At 39.8% G+C, this 10,895-nt stretch overlaps 1 protein-coding gene across 1 annotated transcript in view; it reads right to left on the reverse strand.

Annotated features, from left to right (window-relative positions):
* CFAP43 (cilia and flagella associated protein 43) overlaps positions 1–10,518 on the reverse strand; it is a 98,714-nt gene extending 88,196 nt beyond the window's left edge. Inside the window, exons 1-3 of the mRNA XM_029244562.1 lie at positions 10,356–10,518; positions 8,724–8,977; positions 2,900–2,996 (exon numbers count right to left, since the gene is read on the reverse strand). Coding sequence (XP_029100395.1) covers positions 2,900–2,996; positions 8,724–8,977; positions 10,356–10,420 — 416 coding nt within the window. The 5' untranslated portion in view covers positions 10,421–10,518. The remainder of the gene's footprint in view (positions 1–2,899; positions 2,997–8,723; positions 8,978–10,355) is intronic.
* Between the last annotated feature and the right edge of the window lie 377 nt (positions 10,519–10,895).

Raw genomic sequence — 10,895 nt, forward strand, 5'->3', positions numbered from 1 at the left:
ACTTTGATTACTAATCTGATGTAACAACAACCAAATGTTAATCTCCAGCCCTCTCTCCTGTGCTCTGGGTCTGGCTATCTAGGACAGTGACAGATTGTGTCTCTCAACATCTGTTCTCCATTTCTTCCTCTGAGTAACAGAACCCCTGGTTTTTAGCCAGGCACATGTCACCCACAGTGAGGACCATATTTCCCAGCTTCCCTTGCAGCTTGATTTGACTTGTGACTAAGCTGGCCAGTGGGATCTAAGTGGCAGTGATGTGTGCAGCTCCCAGGCTGGGCATTCCAACAAATGTCTGTGCCCTTCCCCTTATGCTTTTCCTTTCCACATGGCTCCCCAGAATACATGGCTGGTGCCCCACTTCAGACTAGAGATGAAGGCAACACGCTAGGAGTAGGAGAACAACAAAATAGGGTGGACAGGTCCCAGACACTGGGGAGCCACCAGACCAGCCATGGGCTGCTCATACCTGGACTGCTGCATGGGAGGGAAAGAAACTTCAGTCTTGTTTAAGCCACCTCTTTAGGGTGATTTGGGCTTCTGTGACAGCAACTGAACCTAAATCCTAACTGATATATCAACTGCCAACTGGACATCCCCATTTCTTTATCTCAGGCACACTCAGCTGTCCCAACTCATCTTCCCCACTGCCTCGTCCAACCTCCCTCCACCCATGCTCTCTATATCTTTCTGAAAAGCACCACAACGTCCTCAAGTTTCCCAAATCACAACTCTGGGTAAAACCCTCAACTGTCCCTCTCCCTCAGCACCACGCCCAACATTCAGTCGGTCACCAAGCCTCATGGTACTGCCTCCTAAACATCTCCACTTTTCTCTGTCCCTATACTCACCACCCCAGTCCATGCCACAACCACCTCTCATCTGGACCACCACAGCCTCCTAATTGATGTTCATGGCTTACTTCCCTCCAATATCCTTCCATGATGTGACTAGGAGTGTCCTTACATGCAGATCTAATCATGTCACATCCCTGGTTAAAATCCTTAATAGTCTCCCAATGTCTCTAGGATAAAGGATGTGCCTACTAGCATGACTTATACATAGGGTGAGTATCCTTCTGTATTAATTATTGATAACATACCCCTTTCACTCTCACAAGTGTCCTGATTTGGATGGTAAACTACATGGTCACATATTTACAAGGCTGCTCATGAGCTGGCCTCAGACTGTCCCTCTGGGCTTGCCTCTCATGGCTGATCTCTTGTCCTCATCATTATGATCTCTTAATTAAATCCGCAAACTCGCCATATTTTCTGACCTCATGGCCTTTGCACATGCCTTTCCTCTGCTTAGAATCCTCTTCCTTTTCCTCTTCACAAAGCTGATTCCTACTCATCCTTTAAGTACTGCTATGGTTGAATTGTGTCCCCCACAATTCAAGGGTGGATGTCCTCACCCTCAGTATCTCAGAATGTGACCTTATTTGGAAGGAGGGTCTTTACTGAATTAAAAGAAGCCATTTAGGGTGGCCCTACTCCAATATGACTAGTATCCTTATAAAAAGGGGAAATTAAGAGACAGATACACATACAAGGAGAACACCATGTGAACACGAAGACAGTTATTCACAATCTGGAACAGATTGTCCCTCACAGTCCTCAGCAGGAGCCAACCCTGCTGACACCTTGATCTCAGAATTCAGGCCTCCAGAACTGTGAGACAATAAACTTCTATGCTTAAGCCACTCCGTTTGTGGTACTTTGTTAATGGCAGCCCTAGAAAACCAATACAACCATCAACAGGTGAGTGGGTAAACAAACTGTGGTACATCCATACCATGGAATAGAAAGGAATGAACTATTGAAACACACAGTACATGAGAGAATTTCAAAATAATTGTGCTGCATGGAAGAAGCCAGACCAAAAAATAGAGTATATAATGTATGTGCAATTCTAGAAAAGGCAAAGTAATCCAGAGTGTGAGTAAACACATCAGTGGTTCCCTGGGGCCGAGGGGCAGGGCAACGATGGTGTATAGGAATGTGTGGCAAGAGCCAGTAAGGAAGGGTCTGAAGAGCAAAGGGAAACTTTTGGAGGTGATGGATATATTCATTATCCTGATTATGGTGATGATTTATGGGTAAGTCAAAAGTTATCAAGTTGTGTGTGTGTGTGTGTGTGTGTGTGTGTGTATGAGCAGTATATTATACACCAGTCATACCTCAGTAAAGCTGTTTTTTAAAAAAGTAACTCTGCATAAACTAAGTGTTGTTCTCAGGATCTAGATTATTACATTTTTTCCTGAGAAATGCTGGTATGTAAGGAGTGTCCTCAACCATTGGTGGAACATTCTGTATTTCCCCTTAATAAGATAAATTCCCCCCTGAAGCAGTTTATATTATGGATGGAAGAGTGAGTGCAGCTTTGAAGGTGGCCACATGAAGTGACCCAGAAAAGACCAGGCATGTGTCTTATTCACAAGTATTTCCTCTACAGCTGGAAAATGGGATATAATGTTCCATTCTCTGAACATATAATTGTTCCAACGTCCCTAAAAACAATTACTCAGACTGAGCTCTAATATAGAGACCATCTTAATTTCAACATTAGTGGAAAATATGAAAATAATTCAAAGGTACAATTTGTTTTAAGAAAAGATGAAACTTTATGTACTTATCCATGTGCTCTGTACCTGACAAAGGAAATATTATAACAGGTTAACAAAAAGAGAAAGACGGTAATTAAGCTCTTTTAGCTTTTGCCCTGCCAATTTTCTGCCTGAAAGTAGTGACTATATTAAACCTTATGATTAGGACTTTTATTCCTTCCATTTTTCCTTGTTCTGGATTTTTCATGTATATGTCCTTTGATACAATCCAGAAGGACAGGATTAAAATGTGACCCAATGAAAGGAATTCTGCAGGAGGCTGCAACTTACCAGAGGGCCAGTTCAAATTCTGGGAGGGAGGAGTAACTAGCCAGGTAGGTGCCACAGTAACTGAATGAAAGTAAAGTGTAGTCCAGAAGAACATTGCCTAAAATACAAAATCCATTACAAGGATTTAACCATTATGTTCAGATTAACTATAGTCTTATAGTTTAATTTCCCTTATCTAATAATTTTTATGTAATTCAAAAGCATTTGGCTCCTGGAATAAGAGATGTCTTGGTTGATTTCTAACACTATTAACAGAAAGCTATGAGCTAAGTTCAGATACATGTTTAAAAGATTTTAGAGTGAATTAAGACCACAAGGTCACTCTCTCTAGTCTTCAGTGCAAAACTGAGCATGCTGCACCATGTATGTCCCCATTTGGCTTGAAACGGCCCAAGAACCATAAAATATTCCATAAATATATGAAACATGGTAATTAGAAAAATTATTCAAACAACTTGAAAAACCCTGGGGAGTTGTAGTAATTCTAGCTTACTTCCATATCTCTGACTCTTAGGCCATATCTGGCCCTTAGCTTAGTATCTTCCAGTTCTTGGAACAACTATAAAAGGTCTATTCTCATCTGTACCTACAGTTGAAGAAATGAAACGTGACATTAAAAGTCTTAGCAACAATGTGTTTAAAATGTGCATCATGAGGATGCTAAAACAGGGAAATGTCGGCTTCTGACTCCTTGCGTATGAGCCTCTGGTTTCCCCTCCTTTATCTGCTCTTCTTCAGTGTGGTTCCATAGATGCAAGCTTTGCCTTCTCCTATGTCTGTCTGTACATTCATGTCTTTGTATCAATTTTTACCCCTACCTTCAACAAAAAAGAATGCTATCAATTTCACTGCACTGTGCCTAGCAATTAGGAACTTTAGAAAAATTTGTGAACTTGATAAGCAGAATAACCTCATCTTGGTTTAAAAGACGCTTTTTAAAATGAATATTGAGATGGAAGAGTTTTTATGTTTTTGGTTGTTGGTAGTCTTGTAGTTTGGGCAAGTTCCATTGTTCTAATGAATATCTGTCTTTTTTCTTATTGTTTCATACATGCTCTGAAAATGTTTGGTCATCCTTGTTCCAAATATTTCCCTCAGTTTATTATTTGCCTGTTAATTTTTCATGTATTTTTGATGTTCATAAGATTTAAATTTGTATGTAATCAAAAACATGTCTTTCTATTTAAAATTTTATCCTTCGTGTGAAACGTTCTTTCCCATCCTCAAATTATTTCAATTTTCTACCACGTTTTTTCTACTTTTCAATGGGTTTGTTGTTTATAATGAACTCTTATTTTTGTTTGATATATGTTTTGATGTACAGTATGACATGAGTACCGAACTTGATACTTTTGTTCTCATAGTTTTAATACCATTGTTGAATAATCCATATCATCTACTGTGTGCATATGTGTAGGGGAGCATCTTCATCATGTACTTAGCTGTATATATTCTAGAGTCTGTCCCTAGCCTTCAGCTCTTCCATTGATGGAGTGATCCCTGCACCAATACAACACTCTACATAACTATAGCACCATAATGCTAAGAGGGCCCTCTGCCTTGGCATCAATCTCTTTCAAATTATTCCCATTCTCTACTTTTTGTTCTGGAAGAATATTCATTTCATTTAAGTACTCCTGGCTCTCTAAAACATATGATAAACCTATGAATTATACTCTGTGAAGATATGAGAAATATTTTTATAATAACTGGACTCTCCATGCAGGAATATGCCTATGTTTAAATATTTTATATCAGTGATTTTTGTAGTTTTCTTCCTTAAGGTCAGTCACATTTCTTCTTTGGAGTATTCCTAAGTGTTTAAATCTTCTAATTGTATGGATATTTATTTTGAAACCAGCATCTTACTGAGCATTATTTTATTAGTCCCAATATACTATTATGCATTAACTCCTTTCCCATAGGTATAATTTTTCAGTTTCATATTTTGTTGCGTTGGCTAGAAACTCCACGTTGGTTTTAATATTAGTGGTAACAACAGGCATCCTTGATGACTTAGTCCTAATTTTATTATAAATGTCTTTAGAGTTTCATTATTCAATATTAGTGTTGGCTATTGGTTTGAATTAACTTTCAATTGCTTGTACAGGGCTACAGCCAAATAATAAAGCTGGGGAAATTATTTTTAATTTTATTTTTAATTAAAAAATATTTTATTGGAGTATAATTGCTTTACAATGTTGTGTTAGTTTCTGCTGTACAGCAAAGTGAATCAGTTATATGTAGACATATGTCCCCTTTTTTAGATTTCCTTCCCATTTAGGTCACCACAGAGCATTGAGCTCCCTGTGCTATACAGCAGGTTCTCATTAGTTATCTATTTTATACATAGTAGTGTATACATGTCAATCCCAAACTCCAGTTCATCCCACCCCACCCCTCTTGGTATCCATAAGTTTGTTCTCTACATCTGTGTCTCTATTTCTGTAAAGATGTGGAAATTTTAAAAATGAAGGGTAGTTACGGTCCATGTACAGGCATACTTTGGAGATATGGGTTTGGTTTCAAACCACCACAATAAAGCAAATATTGCAATAAAGTGAGTAACAAATTTTCTTCGTTTCCCAGTGCATATAAAAGTCATATTTATACTGTAGTCTATGAAGTGTGCAATATCATTATGTCTAAAAAAATAATTTCCTTAATTTAAAAATATTTTATTACCAAAAGATGCTAAGCATCATCTCAGCCTTAAGTGAGTCATAATCTTTTTGCTGGTGGAGGGGCTTGCCTCCGTGTTGATGGCTGCTGCCTGATGAGGGTGGTGATTGCTGAAGGTTGGGGTGGCTGTGGCTATTTATTAAAATAAGACAATGAAGTTTGCCACATCAACTGACTCTTCCTTTCATGAACGATTTCTTTGCAGCACACAATGCTGTTTGGTAGCATTTTACCCAGGGTAGAACTCCTTTCAAAATTAAAGTCAATCTTCTCAAGCTCTGCCACTGCTTTATCAACTAAGTTTATGTAATATTCTAAACCTTTTCTTGTCATTTCAACAACCTCATAGCATCTTCACCAGGAATAGATTCCAACTCAAGAAGCCACTTTCTTTGCTCATCCATAAGAAGAAACTCCTCATCTCTTCAAGTTTTACAATGAGATTGCAGCAATTCAGTCACATCTTCAGGCTCCATTTCTCATTCTAGTTCCCCTGCTATTTCCACCATATCTGCAATTACTTCCTCCGCTAAAGTCTTGAACCCCTCAGTCATCCATCAGGGTTGGAATCAACTTCTTCCAAACTCCTGTTAATATTAATATTTTAACCTCTTTCAATGAATCACGAATGTTCTTAATGGCATCTAGAATGGTAAACCCTTTCCAGAAGGTTTTCAATTTACTTTGCCCAGATCCATCAGAAGAGTCAGTATCTATTGCAGTCCTACAAAATGTATTTCTTGAATAATAAGACTTGAAAGTTGAAATTACTCCTTGATCCATGGGGTGCAGAAGGGATGTTGCATTAGCAAGCTATGAAAACAACATTAATCTCATTGTACATCTCCACCAGAGCTCTTGGGTGACCAGGTGCACTGTCAATAAGCAGTAATATTTTGAAAGGAATCTTCTTTTCTAAGCAGTAGGTCTCAATAGTGAGCTTAAAATATTCAGTAAGCCATGTTGTAAACAGATGTGCTGTCGTCCAGGATTTGTAGAGTACAGGCAGAGTAGACTTACCACAGTTCTTAAAGGTCCTAGGATTTTCAGAATAGTAAATGGGCACTGACTTCAACTTCAAGTCACAAGCTGCATTAGCCCCTCACAAGAGAGTCAGCCTATCTTTTGAAGTTTTGAAACTAGGCATTGACTTCTCTTCTCTAGCTATAAAAGTCCCACAAGGTATCTTCTTCCAATAGAAGGCTGTTTCATCTACATTGAAAATCTGCTGCTTAGTGTAGCCACCTTTATTAATTATCTTAGCTGGATCTTCTAGATAACTTGCTGCAGCTACTACATCAGCACTTGCTGCTTCACCTTACACTTTTATGTTAGGGAGATGACTTCTTTCCTTAAACCTCATGAACCAACCTCTGGTAGCTTCAAACTTTTCTTCTGCAGCTTTCTCACCTCTCTCAGCCTTCACAGAATTAAAGCGAGTTAGGGCCTTGCTCTGGATTAGGTTTTGGCTTAAGGAAATATTGTGGCTGTTTGATCTTCTATCCAGACCACTAAAACTTCCTCCATATCAGCAATGAGACTGTTTTGCTTTCTTATCATTTGTGTGTTCACTGGAGTAGCACTCTGAATTTCCTTCAAGGACTCTTCCTTTGCATTCACCACTTGGCTAACAATTTGGTGCAAGAGGCCTAGCTTCCGGTCTATCTGGGCTTTTGACATGCCTTCTTCACTAAGCTTAATTATTTCTAGCTTTTGATTTAAAGTGAGATATGTGCGACTCTTCCTTTCACTTGAACACTTAGAGGCTATTGTAGGGTTACTAATGGGCCTAATTTCAATACTGTTGTGTCTCAAGGAATAGGGAGGCCTGAGGAGAGGGAGAGAGACAGGGGAATGGCTGTTTGGTGGAACAGTCAGAGCATATACAAAATTTAGAGATTAAGTTTGCCATCTTATTTGGGTGTAGTTTGTGGCACCCCAAAACAAATAAAATAGTAACATCAAAGATCACTGATCACCATAACAAATATAATAATGGGGAAAGTTTGAAAAATTGCACAGAGACAAGAAGTGAGCAAATACTATTGTAAAAATGGTGTCAATAGACTTGCTCAATGCAGGGTTGCCACAGACCTTCAATGTGTAAAAAATGCAGTATCTATGAAGCATAATAAAGCAAAGCACAATAGAACAAGATATGCCTGTAGACGGTTCCCAATGTATGAATGGGTTATGTTTTAAATGTTGTTTTAGTCTGTTAAGAACACAGACAAATTTCCCCACAAATAAAATGTTAAATTACAGTGAATATCCTTGGCATGATCCAAACACTTCTCTGATCATAAGCTACAGAACTGAGACCAGCCTCAAGACTTGCTAAGCTTTCCGTCCAAGATGTGTTAAATGAGGGAATCGTTACATGGAGGCCCTAGTATATGTGCAACAGCCCAGCCTGGGTCAGATGTATCTATGAATGAGTCAATAATAACTTAAATTGTAGGAAACATTGATTGACATTGTATATATGACATATATATATTACATATACATACACTTCATATATATATATGAAATGTATTATATAATTACATATGTTACACTTAATTTCATTTATTATCACCACAGCCTTAACAGTAGATACCATTATCCCCATTTCATGGATAAGGAAATTGAGGCTCAGAGACTTATCTTTAGAAGTTATACAACATCCATGCAGTTAGATTTTCCATAAATCATAAGGAAAGAAAATACTGTTCTGAAAAAGGTTTACAAACAACATTTAGTGCTCTAACAGAGTGTTCTAGCCCAGTGATTCTCAAGTTTAACGTGCGTATGAATCACCTAAGGAATCTGGTTAAAACGCAGATTACAATTCAGTAGGTCCTGGATGACAGCAGAGTTTCTGCATTTATAATAAGCATCCTAGGTAACGCAATGCTAATTGTAAGCAGACCACATATTAAGTAGCAAGGTTCTAGCCTACTTAATTAAATTCTAAGTGATCAGCCTGATTCCTTCCTTATAAATGTGTATTACCAAAAAACAAAACAAATAAAAAACCCACCAAAACTGAAAAAACAATCCTTCAAAAACAAAAAGACTTCATTTATAAGAGCTAGATCTGGTCACATCTTAAAACAAAATCCTTCAGTCATGGCAGAGGAAGCGTCTTGTAAGATACCTTTTAATTTGATCCTTCTGGTTAATCCAGGAAAGTTGTATATGTAGATGAGGGGTCTCAGCCGCCGGTCAGAAAAAGCCACAACCTCATGAGGAACGTTAGTTGCCACGACACCCACAGTTCCATTCATACACTGGAGTACAGTCTTTTTCTTGGTTTCAATATTAATAAATATTATGAAATTCCCACAAGGGTAGCAAATGGTGCTGTCGTTGACAAAATGAACATTCTGCCTGGGGAATCCTTGCACCCATCTTTGGGAAAAGATACGTCAACATCAATAAAATACATTTCAAATGCTTTTTCTTTCTTTATTTTTTAAACAAAAGATCATCAAAATTTTTGAAACATATCTATTCTCTTTTCACCCCCTTTCTGCCCAAACACACAAGGTTGCTGTGAGACCAGTCTGAGTCCAGGCACTACAGAAACTTAAATGCCACCTAAAGTTCCACAGGTCTCAAGAACCTTCTTCAGAGAGCTTTTCCAGTGAAGCACAACCTCTGTTCAAACTTGAAAAAATCTCAGAAGGATCTCTGGGGTTTTGTATACTTGGAAAAGAAAAAGTAAAAACAGAGAGAGAAAAGAGCTTGGTCCTAATTGAAAACAGGGTGCATCCTGGTCCTTACCTTTAAAATTAGTTTTGATTTTTAAAAGAAATGTTAAAAAAACAACTTTGAATAGGACTGCCTGCTTTATGGTTGTGAGCCCAGTAGGGAAATTGCTTCTTTACAAAGATGGAGCATGTGTAGCCATATTTTAGATCTAAAATGTAGAGATAAATGCAGCAAGTAAAAGGAATAAGTCAACATGAATGAAAAGATTAGAACACAAAAGTAACATATTTTTAAGTAAGGATTGTTTGGTGAGTGTAAGCTAGACCAAGGAGAGAGAGAGACTGAGAAGAGGGGGAGAGTCTACCTCTATTTAAATAGTAAAGATACGCTTAAAGATGGTGGAGAGGGCAAGAGAAAGACACTGGTTTGGAGAGAAACTTCATGGGAATGGAGAGTACAGCCAGGGCTGGTGGAGGATGCTGTGTGAACATAGGACAGGTAAAACTCTAGAATGTGGAAGGAGAGCAATACCAGCTTACACCTGGGCAGCGCTTTATGCTTTTCAAAGGCCAGTATAAGTGCAAACAAATCCAGAGTCGGTGGATAGGAGATAGAAGGAAGGGATTGATGGCCCTAACCTTGGGGAAAATCACCAAAGCCCACTAGGATGGGAGGAAGGCTGTCATTGGGATGGGGGTGGGGAGTGGGGAATATATATGAAAGCAAAACGGATCACTGAAGGTAAAATAGCCAAAAAGAGGAGGCAGAAATGGAGAGTGGAGGAGAGCAGTACTGGGTAAGCCAGCGAGGGTTGGGGTCACAGCATAGTGAGGGACGGAGGGGTGGGACGTGGAAAGAGCTGGAAATGTGGTCATTGAATAAGGGGACGAGGGGAATGGAGAGAAGTCACAGAGAAAGGAAGTCTGCAGGAAGGCGTTGGGGGTTGAAGGAAAAGAGGTCGAATTTGCGTGAAAGCAGGTCTACAGGGATGGGACGAAGCGGATAGGGAGAGGATGCAGTTCTGAGGGAAGAATTTCCACTAGACGAGTCAGTCGCGGGGCCGCGAACGCCTCACCTCACAGACAGGGACGCGCCGAGGGCGACGTTGTGGGCTTCATCTCGCTCCCGGCCTTGCGCCATGGGCCGTGTGTCTCTCAGCCGGGCCAGGGGCAGCAAACGCCAGGCCCAGGCCAGTGTCTGCAACGATTACACCGAGGCCCCGGGCTGCTGGGTTGGCGGTCTCCACTGTTTACACCGTATCCGGGAGACCGCAACCCCTGCGCCCATTGGCTCTGTCCTTTCAGCTGCTCCCTCTCGAGCCAAGCGGATTCGTGGAAGCGCTGACGGGTCTTGACCAATGGGAGAGCGGAGAGCGAAGCGAGGGGCTGGCCCCAAGGTGGGTGCTGGAGTGGCCCGGTACGGGGCGTATAATTACAAAATTAATAAATATCAGTAGCAGACTTTAATATTGAGTGGTGACCGTGCCAGACGTCTTTCCAAGCGCGGTCAGATATTATTTCATTTAATATTCAAACCCCCCAATCAGCCTCATTTTATAGAAAAGGAAAACAGGATAAGAGAATTAATTTGTCCAAGGCTACAAAACTGAGTGGGA

The sequence above is a fragment of the Monodon monoceros genome, unplaced genomic scaffold, assembly GCF_005190385.1.
Source record: "Monodon monoceros isolate NGI ecotype Baffin Bay Population unplaced genomic scaffold, NGI_Narwhal_1 Super_Scaffold_4, whole genome shotgun sequence".
Classification (NCBI taxonomy): Eukaryota; Metazoa; Chordata; class Mammalia; order Artiodactyla; family Monodontidae; genus Monodon; species Monodon monoceros.